The sequence below is a fragment of the Stegodyphus dumicola genome, chromosome 11 (assembly GCF_044657685.1).
Source record: "Stegodyphus dumicola isolate Sdum_Otavi_A_Nest chromosome 11, ASM4465768v1".
Lineage (NCBI taxonomy): Eukaryota > Metazoa > Arthropoda > Arachnida > Araneae > Eresidae > Stegodyphus > Stegodyphus dumicola.
This window is the reverse complement of record NC_140778.1, coordinates 121552574-121568273: the sequence shown is the minus strand read 5'-3', so window position 1 is coordinate 121568273 and position 15700 is coordinate 121552574. Positions and strand designations below refer to the sequence as shown.

At 34.5% G+C, this 15700-nt stretch overlaps 1 protein-coding gene across 1 annotated transcript in view; it reads left to right on the top strand.

Moving 5' to 3' along the window:
• LOC118195164 (nephrin-like) overlaps positions 1–15700 on the top strand; it is a 393767-nt gene that overhangs the window by 219017 nt on the left and 159050 nt on the right. The window contains exon 5 of the mRNA XM_085827181.1: positions 12682–12843. Within this exon, the coding sequence (XP_085683307.1) occupies positions 12682–12843 (162 nt within the window). The remainder of the gene's footprint in view (positions 1–12681; positions 12844–15700) is intronic.

Sequence of the window (15700 nt, the reverse complement as noted above, 5' to 3'; positions counted from 1 at the left end):
GTGTTCAGCCAAACAGGCCCAGGTTTCGCACTGAAAGTATTTTATAATTTTTCACTATTCTGTTTACTTAATATTTCATAATAAAGTAATTATAAAATACTTTCTTTGTGCTTATTTGATTCCTATTCAAGAGAATTACTTTATTATAGTCAATATAGGCACGGAGTTAATTTTTTAACATTTTCTAATGGTGGTGTGCCTCGTGATTTTTTTCCCCGCGACAAGTGTGCCTTGGCCAAAAAAGGTTGGGAAACGCTGGCCTAAAGGGGCGGTAGCCTAGAAAGGCTGTTAGTTTCGAAGCGGCATTTTGCGCTGCTTTGCTATAAATGTCCGTGTCTCCTTGCAAATTGTTGTTACCAAATATTATCTCCTTGTATTAGATGTAAAGAAATTAAATAATGAAGAATGTGCATGAATACATGTATGCTTCTCGCACTGTTACAAAAAGACAGTATCTAGAGTAATCAAATTTTGAATAATGTAATCCTCCACGCGAACATGGGCATCTGGACGGCCGAATTTCGATTTTGTTTTAATCTATTTCATATTTTGTAAAACTTTAACGAATTTTTGATTAACAAACTCAACGAGTTCAGAGAGAGCACTGTACGGAAAATAACAGTTTCATCTCCAGTGCGCAAATTCTAAAGATATGCTGTTTTCAAATGTATGTGGTTTACGGGCGAAGAACATGATATTCAATAAATATAGGTAACACACAAAACTTTAAAAAAAGGTTCTTTTTGGGCGTAATATAAAATCTGAGTGCTTCTAGATTTTATTTTATCTTTTTTTTTTTTTTCCTTCGTTACGCTCAGAAAATTTTATGCTCCGTATTTTATGAATTATTAAAATAACTAATCCACTTTAATGTTAATAATTTAATGATCATATAATCAAATAAATATGATCGTTTTGTAATGTTATTATAGTTTGGAAAATCACTGCCTGAAAATGTTCATTAAATAAAAAAAAATATCAGATCTTGTTTAATTTACCTTATTTATTTCAAAGCATCGCGTACTATCAATCTTATTTCATTTTACTTTATTTTTACCGAAAATTAAGTTCATAAATTTTGTTCTTAGAGTTTTTTTTACCAAAGTAAAGATGTTTTTACAAGAATTACGTGTAAAAAAAATGGGCGAAATGCAGTAAAAAGGGCTTTAATGAGGTATATTAAATCCTATTTGGAAAAAACTGTGGCTTTTATAATCTCATCACTATACAACGTATCACATTTAATAATTAAAAAGAGTTATGTGATACAAACGCCATAGGTTTCAGTGTTCAAGTAGATTGTCCCTACTCTTTCTTGCCGACATGTGGGTGACGCGCGCCGCGCCCACTGGGTTAGTCTATCTCTTATAAGGTTCATGATCAGTTGTTGCCAACTCCACTCTGTTTTCAAAGTACACAGTCTCGTTTTTTTGGGGTCTCACCTCGCATTGTTATGCACATGGATAAAACTAATTCAAGGCTTATAAAACATAATTATTTGTACTTTTTGTTAGAACTACGTTGTATCAACAACTATGGTTTAGAATTGCGCGCAAATTTTGATTGGAGTTTCACACGAAAATGCATCTTGTTAGATTAAAGTCGTAAATAAAATTATAAAAATGATTAAACTGCAAGCCATATATTTAACGAAAATTTAAAAATGGGAGCAAAGAAAGACACGTGTTTCAAGATAAATTCAGAAATTATATACTTAACTAGTGTTGCGCGCAAAGGAATTTTGTGCTATATTTGTAATAAGAGAATATCAGTTCCAAAGAATGCAACTTATGCAGTCATTGCAAAATGAATCATAAGGGAAAATTAGAAAATTTGGGAGGCAAGGGGAGAAAAATTAGTTCTAAAGTCCAGCTTAGAATAACAAATATTTTTTTTTTTTTTTTTTTTTTCTGAAACTAGTTAATCCAGAGAAGAAACAGTTCACGCATGTTTTTCTCTTGTACACATCACTACTCAGAATCCAAAACCATATACTGATGGTGAATTTGTTGAAAATTAGTTGATTAAGTGTGCTGAATTTCTTTGTCCTGACAGACAACAATTATTTAAAAATTTCAGATTGTCAACCAACACGGTCGCAGAACGTATTATAAAAATACCTGGTGGTTTACAATGCTAGTGTAAAAAAAGAAAGTCTAGAACTGCAACATTAGATTACAACATTCTCAATAGCAGCTGTGGCAATACTGATAAGACTTGTACAATTTCCACATAATTCAAGTGAACTTACTGTAACCTATTTAGAGCTCCTTCTAGTTGACATATTTCCTTGGTATATATAAACACGAATGAACACATTGGTATATATAAACATGAATGAAACACAGGGAAAAACACGAATGAAAAATAATAATTCGGATTTCTACCATTAAACGGTGCGCTTTGCGTGAGTGTAGACGAAACATTAAGGTCGTTCAGGGACATCTCGACATCTTAAGGATTTTATTATTTATTTTTACAGAAAATAATTATTTCTGTATTAGTAACACATTATGAAAATTTGTCTTACCTGAAAAACATCATAGGTCATATAATGCAATAAAAAACATAAAAGCCAGATGTCCAGTTCTCCTTTAATTGCGGGAGATCTCCAGATAACGGGGCGGCAGGTACAATTCAGAACAATGGCTTTTTTTTTTTAAGAAATAAGGACAACGCACTATGGAAAAGAAAGATTGACGGACTAAACACATATTAACAATGCAACAATATATATCCTCCTTTTTTACTATGTATATTTGTTGCATGCAAGGAGGTTAGAATACATGGAGATGCCCTGCACGCAGTCCAAGTGAAGCCAACAAAGGGGAAAAGCATGCCCTTAGTAGTCATGGCTTAGAAAGATTGACGTGCTGTAACCACACCCAATTTTGTTTCTGGTAGTCGTAAAGGATCGCAGATTCTTCAGGTCCTCTTTCCTTTACTTTTCTCGCCATTTCATTTTATTTCTACATTATGTAATTACTGTAATTTCTAATTTATGTAATCGCAATAATTTCTACATTATGTAATTGCATGATGTAATTAATGAATGCTAGCATTAAAAGTATTGTGAACACAGAACAGTAACTATGTACTCAAACTATAACTTGATTATAATTCACTTTTTCTAAGTATATATAATTCTCCAATTTTTCATGTTATAAATATTACTTATGTTTCGAAAAAACTTAATTTGAATAAACAATGATAGAAATATGTAAATTTTACGTTGTTATTTTAAAACTCACACAACAAATTTGACTAAAAATCAAATCTAGTTATTATTTATTTACTTGAGCACAAATTAAAATGTAGTGAAACACATAAAAGGTAAAACCTGTAATGTAATTATGATAAGACATTAAAGTAAACTGTTTTCTTTTCCATGGAGAGCTAGACACGCCCCCTCCAGTTGTTTACTTATCGTATTGCCATCTCATATAAGTTAATTACGAATATCAGTTTTATTATTACTATGAAAAGGTAAATCTGAGAACTATATATGTTTCTTCGTGTACTTTACACAAAGAAAATACTCAAACTTTCTTGAAGGCCATTGAAACACACATTTCGATTATTCTACTTGTTTATGCACATTTTAAAACATTCTTTTACATGGACATGAAGTAGGAAATGTAGACATTGTTTCGCTGGCACAATTCTGTGCCTTTTAGGCCTTTCACATCTACGCATACAAAAGCAGAAAATACAGTGAGAACTCTACCTCACTTCCCTTAGTGAGGTAATCGTTTTCTTGCCCTCACGTGGCGTGGCTTATTTCCTTCCCCCTGCTTCACTTTCTTTGTACTCCTATAGCAGGGACACCATCTCCATGTATTCTAACCTCCTTGGTTGCATGTAAATTGGGGATGATTTCCATTTTCTACACGCGCCTCATAGAACCACGTACTGCACTCTCCAACACATTTCACACATTTCTGTCCGGCAGCATCATCAAAATAGAACCCACCGACTCGCCACAGTAATTTTCACTTGCCTTCGAGGTCCCTCGAGGTGCTGGGTTGAGTTCCTCCTTCACGTCTAGATAACTGTGTTGGTGTTTTACTGCGCAGTTGAGTCCTGTATTACTGGGATGCTATAATGGCTGATTCTGGTTTTTTTCTCCTATTCCGTACAGAGTGGTTTTGTACTGCTGGTATAGGGGATAATTCCGAAAATAATGTAGAAGCTGATGCAGTAGATGGTGATGATGACCTCTATAGGCGAAAGCCATTGGCAAATTTGCCTGATGTAGCAGACTTATCCCAAGCTTGCTTGATAGGTCACAGGTGACAGATCTTCGCTTATTTAATAGGTATACAACCCTGAAGTCTTTACCTACCTATATCTGTCCTTAGTGGGGTATCCTAAAAGTGAATAATAAGTCCAAATGTTGGAACAGACCTGTGCACTTGAATCATATCCTATGTGGCAATATGTAACAGTCTCATAACTTGGGTAAAATAGCGATTTAACATACCTGAAGCATAAAATTCACATCGTAAAAGCAAATTAGCACATCTGTAGCATACAAACTTTGGCATAACTATCTCCTCGTAGGTGTTACGGCTGTAGCGTCCTCCTTCCTCTGTGTCGAAGACACAGAATATCGTGGGCGTAGTAGATGAGGCATATAACAGAAGTGGGCGGAGCACAGTTTTATATTTCTGCGAAGTCTTCTTTGGCATGGACCTTATAAGATATAGACTAACCCAGTGGGCGGGGCGCGCGTCACCGACATGTCGGCAAGAAAGAGTAGGGACGATTTGGTTTACTTTAACACTGAAACCTATGGCGTTTGTATCACATAACTCTTTTTAATTATTAAATGTGATGCGTTGTATAGTGATGAGATGATGAAAGCCACAGTTTTTTCCAAATAGGATTTAATATATCTCATTAAAGCACTTTTTACTGCATTTCGCGCATTTTTTTCTCGCATAATTCTTGTACAAACATCTTTACTTTGGTAAAACGGTAAAAATCTAAGCAAAACATTTATGAACTTAATTTTGCGTAAAAATAAAGTAAAATTAAATAAGATTGATAGTACGTGATGCTTTCAAATAAATAAGGAAAAATTAAACAAGATCTGATATTTTTTTTTTTTAATTTAATGAACATTTTCAGGCATTGATTTTCTAAACTATAACAACATTACAAAACGACATATTTATTATATGATCATTAAATTATTAACATTAAAGTGGATTAGTTATTTTAGTATTTCATAAAATGCGGAGCATAAAATTTTCTGAGCGTAATGAAGGAAAAAAAAAAGATAAATTAAATCTAGAAGCATTCTTTTTTTAAAGTTTTGTGTGTTACCTATATTTATTGAATATCATGTTCTTCGCCCGTAAACCACATACACTTGAAAGCAGCATATCTTTAGAATTTCCGCACTGGAGATAAAACTGTTATATTCCGTACAATACTCGCTCTGAACTCGTTGAGTTTGTTAATCAAAAATTCGTTAAAGTTTTACAAAGTATGAAATAGATTAAAACAAATTCGAAATTCGGCCGTTCGGGTTGAGGGTTACATTATTCAAAATTTGATGGCTCTAGATACTGTCGTTTTTGTCACAGTGCAAGAAACATACATGCATGCATATTCATTATTTTATCATCATGCAGATTCTTCATTATTTAATTTCTTTACATATAATACAGGGCGATAATATTTGGTAACAATAATTTGCAAGGAGACAGGGACATTTATAGTAAAACAGCGCAAAATGCCGCTTCGAAACTAACAGCCTTTCTAGGCTACCGCCCCTTTGGGCTAATAAATGAAATTAACTGTAAATAAAAAAAAATCTTATGCAGAACTAAAAATAAATTAAAAAAATAATCACTATAAAATACAAGCAAAATAAATTATTACGGTTAAATACAATTTTAATATTACAATCAAATGTATAAAATTTTTAAGGAATCAAAAGTCTTTATCACTATGATGTATTATGAAATATAATTGAATTAAAACTCCTTTATAGAAATTGTGCTATAATACTCATCTATAATTTAAAAAAAGCAGCACGATTTAGAATTTTAAACAAAACTTTAAAAAATTCGTTTTTAAATATTTTAGTATTTTTTACTTATTGTACACCAATAAAAAAGCATAAAAATTGCAAGAGAAAATTGCTTGTTTGAAATTTTCTATTAGTTCAGATTTAAAATATTATTTTCTAAAAGAAGTAGTTACAAATTTCCTTACAGCGTAGGAAAAGCTAAAAAAATATCCAGTCCTGAAAGCATGCAATAGCTTTATAATTATTTGGAACGTTAATTATGCTTCATAAATATGCTAAATTTTTAAAAATCAATCTCAATTTCGAAAATAAAAATATGTAGAAATTCTACTTTGTGAAATGGGGCGCTAGAACCAGATTTTTCTTGACAATTATACACGCTGCAGTAGGCAACCAATGTTAAATTTCTGCAAGTCGTCCCTACTCCTCCGGATGTGATCAAGGTGACAGCCGGCAACGCCTCAGACGAGGGAGAAAACCCGTTTGGGTTAGTCTATTTCTTATAAGGTCTATGTTCTTTGGCGATCCGCTTTCCTGGATGGTGGCGAACAAAGTTCCTGCATGGCTCAGTATAAAAATGCTTTAGTTTCATAGGTTAGAGAATCTTGTGTTTGGCGACTTTTACTCCATCGCCTTTGCTATTTCTTTGTAAGCCTGGTAGGCTCATGAAATGTTTAGGCTCATGAAATATGAAACATTAAGGGGTTAGCATTTGTGAGTGGTATATGGAGGGAGGCATAGCATCTCAATTCCCAACACTGACGCTTTATCCAGTGTATCCGGATCTTTGCAGTGAGAGGCGTGTCCATCTATAATGAGTAAAATTTTTCCTTGTCGTTTGTGTTTGTTCAGATGATCAAGAAATTTGTTGAAGACTTCGCTTGTTATGTATCCAGAGTTTGACATTTCTAACGTTGACCCATCTGGTAAATGTTTGGCATAAGACGGTTTTTGCTTAACACCCTTCATTATGACAAAGGGGGAGGGTGGCACTTCCTGTTGCGCTGCTATAAACAATGGCAGTAACAGTAGACCCCTTTTCTTTTGTCGTCGCGTGGATCACATCTTTTTTGCCTTTGAAAGAAATCTTTTTGCCAGGTTTGAAAATTAGCTACAGTCCAGTTTCATCGGCATTCAAAATTATTGCCGGTTCTTCCCACAGGTTCAACGCATCATACATTTTCCGTAAATTGTCAAAAAATGTTCGTACTTCGTCTCTATTGAGACCTCTGGAGCGTGCATAGGACAAACCTTGTGCTTTTCTTATTGACAAATAAGGGTGTCTTTCTAAGAAAGAATATACACAGTCATATACTGCCTTGGTCTTGTCTTTGTTAAACCGGTGCGTTAGATTATTTTTCTCCGCAAATTTAAATACTAGCTTCCTAATATCATTTACGGTCATGCCAAAACCCTTGGAATCCAGCAGTAATATATGTTCAACCACTTCCCTTTCCATAGCAGTATCTAGTGTTGCTCCCTTTCCAATTTGCCGATTTGATACTGCACCTACTAGTACCCTGGCCCTTAATCTGTTCCTCGGGACGTCGAATCTTTTGGCTGCAGTTGCAAGCGACATTTTATTCTCTTTCACCTCTCGTATGGAAGCCGCCATATCTTCCGGCTTCCATTTGACAAATCAACAGACTTGACTTACAATATACAAATCAGGGAGAACTCGACACGCCGATAAGGGAGAACTCGACTGTAGAGATCTCCCCGTAAGCTACTGTCGAAATCTCCCCGAGTTACACATTTCTATAAAAGACGGCAGCACCTTCGTCTGACTGGCTATGAAAACGTTTTGCGTAGACATTCATGTTCCTGAATGCCTGATCTCACTAGCATATTGACAAAGCTTACAGACCCTTTTCTACTACGGTTTGCTCCGACTGGTTAAAACAGTAAACGTGGGGTTAGAGAATCTTGTGTTTGGCGACTTTTACTCCATCGCCTTTGCTATTTCTTTGTAAGCCTGGTGTACCAAAAAGCGTTAGTGCAGAAATAGCGCCTCCTCGAATAAATATAATTTAGTTTTACCTACTCATAATTTAAGTAAAGGAATAGGTACTCGACGCCCTTAAATGTTTATTGAGTGTTTTGACTTAATTTATTTTCCTTTTTGATTTATTTTACTACATCACATTCCCCGCGATGTTCAGAGTCTAGATCTTGCACAACGCTTGTTGATGTGCTTTTTATTTTATCTTCATTGAAAACTTTTTTTTAATGTTCCTTTACTTGCATAAATTAATGCGCCATGGAAATTTACACAACAGATTCTTTCTAACACAAATCGTAAAAAGGTACATATACCATTTCCAAGTAAACACTTTTTTGGTAAATAATCACCGAACTTTTAACAGTTTCAGTGCATTCTTTATCCAAATACAAATAAACTATTAATAAGATCAGTAGGTTATTTAAAATGTATTTCACGTAATTCTCCTTTGCTTTCATTTATAAAATAAAAATTTATCTAACGAAACAAAGCCCGTTTCTCTTCTCTGTACTGAAAGCCCACAAGGTGTGTTTGGCGTTCGTTACAAAGCCTACAAGGCGATAACTCGCAATACGAAAATGACCGCCAAGAAAACGTTTTATCCAATGAGAGCAGACCGTAGAATAAAAGGTCTGTAGGCTTTGTGAATATATATCTCACTAGCCAGTCATTTGGAAATCGCCAAAAATCGAAGCCATCGTCCACGTTTATCATCGTTATCAAAGCCAATCTTATACTTTATGCATTGTAAACTATGAAGCATTTCACATTCATAAAAATCTTTCTGTTCTAGTTAACGATCCTAATTCCAATCCAAATTTGCCTTCGGCTTTTAGAGAAATTATGTTTTAGTTCTGGTTTCGCCAACAGATGGCACCACTTGCTTATTCTTGTCCAGGCTTTCTTATCTTATCTAAACATTATTTCCTATCTTGTTCATTTGCGGTTTTGCAGCTGAAGATGATGGTTCGGTAAAACCATCGAAACTAGTCCTGTGAAAATTTTGTGAATTAACGCTGATTTTTGTTGTTTGACTTCTGAATCAGTATGAAGAACTTACCTGACAGATTATTAATATTTAGTTTCTTGATCAATCTCTGACTTTACAACACTTTCGATTCACAATGATGCACTACACTGTTACGTTATTCCAATACAGTGGTTTCCATATGCGACACCAGGGTACAGACCACTCTGCTAAGGGACTCCCTTAAAAGTGTCGCGATCTCCCAAGTGTCGAGATGCCCCTGAACGACCTTATGAGTATTGGAAACTCTTTAAAATGCCAGTAATCAGTGACGTAAGTTCATTTTCAATCAAGCTTTTAAGGAAGAAAGATGGAGTTTTTACTGGTCAAATTATTTTATCAGAACTGCAGTGAAAATTTAGATGTTGTGCAAGAATTATGCAACTTGAATTGCTTGTCAAAAAGAGACTATAATGAAGAATGGCTTGAAATGGATGATTACCAAGTTTGAAGAGAATGGTCGGTGTCTTGCCAGGATGTCCTATTCCAGATATTCGTCGACAAGTGCTTGATCAGTGTCACAGAATTTGTTTATCCTTTGGTGTACAGTGCGAAATATCCAGCTGAACCCTCAAGATCCGCTTCAAAGCAGTGATTTTGCTTACGGGTGTTTGGCGAAAATACTCCCTTGGGGATACATGGCTCACAGCGAGGAGCAGTTTACCTTAAACCGCACAGGGTGTAATTCAGAACTATCTCATATTAGATGCAGCAAATCCCAGCGTTGTGAATAAACAAGCTTTGCATTCATGACTCTCTGATGTGGTTTTTACTACAGACTTCATTCATGGTTTATTTTTCTTTGAGGAGAATACTTCTCATGGTTCTTAAGGTATACCCTTACTGAAAATGTTTTCGGCAGCAAGTCATTCCTGTATTAATTTAGAAGTCAAACAACTATAATCAGTATCAAATTTTCAAATTTTCATAGGACTAGTTTCGATAGTTTTACCGAACCATCATCCTTCACTGCAAAAGGGCAAATGAACGAGATAAGATATAGCGATTAGATAAGTTCACTTTCAGTTCAGCTATTCATGTTCACTTTTTAACTTGAGACTTGGAATTCTTTTCCGTTTCTAGACATTCTGGTTACAAGTAACACATCTAACTTCAGTACTACGCTTTACCGTAAACCTTCATCGATTTGCCTTCACTTCAAATCATGTCATCCGACTAAACAAAAGTTAGCTTCATTTTATTCCTATGCTTTCCGTGCTTTTTAAGTTTGCTTCTCCAAATTATCTCTTGATGAAGAATGAAATTATTTAAAAGCAGTAGCTATTGACAGGGGATTATCACCCAACATTATTGATTAAGCAGTTAAAAATTTCTCATCTCCAAACAACACCTTTCACACCAAAAAACTTTCTCAACACCAAAAGGCACACTCTTGTTTTAGGAGATTATAAAAATTCTGTTGTCATTCCCTTCTTTCAATCAGTTAGCTATAAAGTTGCATGTATTTTGCGGAAATTTAACTTTCAGGTCGTTTATTCTCCTATCAATAAAATTCCGAGTTCCATACTCAAGGACCCCATTCCGGATATGTATTCCTGGGGTATTTACAGTATTTCTTGCCAGTGTGGTTTAATTTACATTGGTCAAACTAAGAGAGCCTTAAAATTTCGTGTTAAGGAACTGGAAGCATATGTTAGAAAAAAGGAAACACAGAAGTCTTCTGTTGTTCAGCATTGTTGGTCCGAAAATCACACTTTCAATTTTTCTGCAGCCAAAATTATTCAAAAAACATCTTCCATTGGTGAAATAGACATTCTAGAGGCATTTCACACTAAAAAAATCTTTTTGTTCTAGTTAACGATCTTAATTCTAGTCCATCTGTGCCTTTAGAGAAATGATGTTTTAGTTCTGGTTTCATCAACAGATGGCGCCAGTAGCTTGACTCCTGTCCAGTCTTACTTATCTTATCTAATCATTATATCTTATCTCATTCATTTGCGCTTTTGCAGCTGAGGATGATGGTTCGGTAAACCATCGAAACTAGTCTTGTGAAAATTTGCAAATATAACGCTGATTTTTGCTGTTTGACTTCTAAATTAATACTGGTTCGGTCTGTTATTGTACCTTAAGTCCTTCGTGTTTTACAAGAATAGAATGTTAAGAGACTTCTCTCTTCATGGAAGATTGTGAAACAACTCATTAGCTAACAAGTGAAGGAACTCTTTTGTGCTCACTTGGAAAATTAACAGGTTATTTCGAGAAGTTTCCCAAAGGCTTCGCCTCCTATTTCTCCAACTTGAAGCCATGTGCTTTCGGGATTGACTCTAACAACGTTATTGACGTCCAGGTATTCCAGTAATCTTCATAATCTCAAGATTTAAACTTTACTTCTGAGAACCATCTCAGATCACATTTAAATATACAGTAACATTAAACAGTGGCAAGTATATTAATATATAGTATTCATATCACTAAATACTTTAGTGACATTAAATGAACAAGGCTGCAATTTTGCAACATAAAATTTATAACGTCTTGTATTCCTTGGAAGCATAAAATGTTTGAAACGTCTTAGAGACTAGAAGTGAATTATCACTATATCAAGTACCACAGAAACAGGGAAAAGCTATAGATAACCCTTTTATTTCACTCAAAGTTAACATAAGACATCATTCATGCTTACAAAATACAGCCAGCAATTACAGCTTGAATCAGAGATTAAGAATTGGGCTTGACTAAATAATAACTACACAATTAAAGCCAACGGCTACACAATTGTTGGCTTGACAATTACACAATTAAAGCCAACGGCTACACAACTGTTGGCTTGACAACTACACAATTAAAGCCAACGGCTACACAACTGTGAAGTTGGCTGTGAACTAAAAATCGATGTGACAAGCCTAATGTCAAAAGCAACGCAACGCCGCAGAATGCTGCTCTCAGGACATGCAGAACACGCTCTGAGTCTATCCTCTCAACCTTTCTCTAAATATTATCTCTTTTCTACCTCATTTGGTTGTTAAACGAGCTAGCATTTACATTCTGTCTGAAAAATGAGAAACTTGGAGTATAGGAAAGGGAATTTACATATAATAACTGGTTAATGTACTAAACGATACCTTACATATTTATCAGATCTAAAATTCATCTGCTTATTAAGCAAATATACAAATTACATACATACAACATAAACCTACTAAATTATTATTGTTATTATTATATACTTGCAAAGACTTGGACGGCTAGTTGTTTATTTGGGCGGATGAAAAAGACGATTCACATTGTTATCTAAGTTTGCTCTAATTTTTCATCACTTCGGTTTGCACTTAAGTTGAAAATTTCAAATATTAGGTTTTCCTTTAGCTTCTTCCTCCACTTTTTGTTAATCTGAGAGCTTTTATCATAGCCTGCATTTTTAACATATGTACTCATTTCATCCATTAAATTAATCTCTTCCATGCTCATTTCTGTTACATTATTTAATTTCTTTCATGTAGCCCTGAATCCCTTAGTTTATGGTATAATGAAAGATCACTGATTTAGATTATGCCATTTAAATGAAGATGATTTAAAATGATAATTAATTTTCAATTCACAATCACATTTCTTACCTGTTGATTATTAAATTAAAAACATTTCTTGTAGTGCCTCCAACGTCGATTAAAATCGTTGATGTTTCTGATATTAGTGATGCTAATGAAAAGCAGATAAAGATGTCAGAGAGCTTGTCGATAGTTTGTGAAGTGTCTGGTGGTAAACCTGCTCCCAAAGTTTTGTGGTACAGAAATACTCTCAAGTTATCAGAAGGTAAGTGCTCATTTTATTGTGAATGTCTGAAATTTCGTTTAATTAACGGCTTCAAGTAAAAAGTTTAATACATATGATATTAGTATAGAAAGCGAAGAATCTTCACTCAGCACTGAAGATGATAGCTATTGAAGATGATAGCTATTGAAGATTCATCCAGCGTCTCAAAAACAAAACTCCCATCATCCTTTCCCTCTACAATGGGAGTAACTTCGCTTTTACAGACCAAAGTCGTGAGAAAACCTTCGCCGTTCATCTAGAACGCCAGTTTAAAAATAACCTGACTCCCAACAATCCGATTAATGATATTCTTATTCGCTATCTTAAACATTGTTGGTTCAATGTCTCTTCTGCTCGCAGACTTTTGCCATTCTATTGAAATTACAAACATAATTAAAAAGCTTAACTCCAAAAGGTCCCTTGATCTTGACAAAAACTAATAACCTGACTCTCAGAAATCTTCCTGCAAAAATTATGAGCATCCTCAACGGATGTCCCTACATTAGCTACGTCCACAACACCTGGAAGCACGCAGTAATCTGCATGATTCCGAAGCTGGGAAAGGATAGCACCATACATGACGTTACAGAACTATCAATCTTCTCCCTTCGTTGATCAAGATTCTGGAAAATGTCATACTCAAGAGAATGTCCTCCAAACTGAATTCTTTTCTTAAAGAACAATACGGATTCTATGCAAAATTCTCCACTATTATGCAACTCTTGCGTATTATTAATTTCTCCTCATCTGCATTTCACAACAAACTACACATCGCAATCCTCACGCTGAACGTCGCGAATGCTTTCAACCGACTCCGGAATGAAGGCTTGCTCCATAAACTTATCATCAATAAATTCGCCAGACAGATTATTCTCATCCTTAACTATTTTCTCACTATAAGACTTTCGCAGACAGGCAAAAACAGACCGTCTCTACCATCCGGAACATAAAGTCTGAGCCTAGGGATCTGCCCTTGGCCCACTCTAGCCTATTAACGCACGAGAGTTTTCATAACCTGACCCAAGAAAGCCTTCTCGCATGTTTTACGTACGACCGGAAATGGCGGTTAAATTCCTAAATGTTAATCATGAGATTAAACAACTTCAAACTTATTCCAGCAGAATAGAAGAAGAATGATTTGCGAGTTAGAAACTGATTGGACTAGAATTGGAAAGTCTGTATTAATCCTGGCAGGTGGCAGCTTCTCATCATCAAGCCGCGAGAACATCTTTTTTCAAATATGTTCAAGTTAACAAAGCGAAGTACCTTGGTATCATTTTATACAACAAACTTACATAGAACACCCATTCAAGCAAAATTATCAGCAATGCCTATGGAGTTTTAAATTCCCTCAAGCTTTCACTCAAAAGAAATTCTACCTTTTCTCTCAAGAAACAATTCATATCTGTAAAGCTATATCAGGCTGAATCTGCACTTATGTTTCTCCTGTTAAATTTATTATTCACTGTAGTTTTTCTCCATTATTCATTTTTTGCACTTTCATGCCCTTCTCATTCTGTTCGCTATTACACTTACATTTTCATTGCTTCCTTCTTCTTCGATCTGCAGCATTTTTTACATGATATTTTGTATTTACTTCTTATTCGTTTTAACAATTTCATGAACCTGCACTGTCCTGTCCCAATGTCTTGGCTTACTTGTCACAGACCTCGCAAAACCTCTACCCTAACCGGGTTATACGGGAGAATTCCACATTTACATATCAACGTATATTATAATCAGCAAAGTGTAATATTAAAACTTGGATAGTGAATTTCTATCAGCTGTTTGTTTAATCATTTTTACTCATACTTAATCTCTTCAAAGCATTTAAATTTGCATAGAGCGCATATAGAATAATGTTCCAAGTCTCTGTCTTAAGACCTGATCAACCATCAAAACGTGAATCAAAGTTATAAAGCTCTTTAATTTAAGTTCTTCATCCCTTATGCAAGATAAAATTCTTGAAGAAACTATTTGCAATCAAAAGGAAAAATCAACATACGAAACGAATTCTGAACAGCTGATAGAAAAGTTTGCTAAGTTTGAAGAAGCTCTCAAGCTTTGCTTACGGATTCTTATGATCAAAATGTGAAAAATCCATTAATGTGTAATCCATTAATGCTGCAAAAAATTGAAAATTGGTCTCAAATCATAAAGAAAGAAGGATTTTGTCATAAGAATTTTAACATGTATATAATAGCTGTCCATTAATAAAGGAATTCTTTTTTTTTATTTAAAATCCTTTTCTTAAAATAGTGCAACGGGTATTTATGAGTTTAATGTATTCCTGCGTTTATAAAGAATTTCCAATGAATTAGTGAAATTGCAGTGGCTTCTTTGAGAAAAAAATTTTTTTTTCTGTGATTAACAGCAATAGCATTTTTGACGTTATTGTTATTGGTGTAAAAATCTTAAATTCGATTAATCTAGATCATTTTCTCTTTTTCTACCAAAATGTCATCTATTGTATATATTGTTAGTTTTGCAGAAGGAGACTGGAACTCAGTATTTCATTTGAACATTATGAAAAATATAATTTAGTTTAGTAATATGAAACGGAAGCGAAAAAGCAGAAGTATAAAATTTTAAGTCCTTTCAATCATAGCAACTTATCTTATCGGACTGCGCTATTCAAATTTTCAAGTACAAACTCACTACTCAGAAACCCTAAAAGACTGCCGAATGATTTTCCATTCCCTGACCTGACGGCTAATAAAACTGAAATAGAGTTCCACCTATTTGCGGATGATATATATTCAGCTTTCAATTCGACAAATTCAATTAATTACTCACGAAATTTACACATTAATATCCACAAATTCAATTAATTACTCACAAAAAATCACAGCAAGAA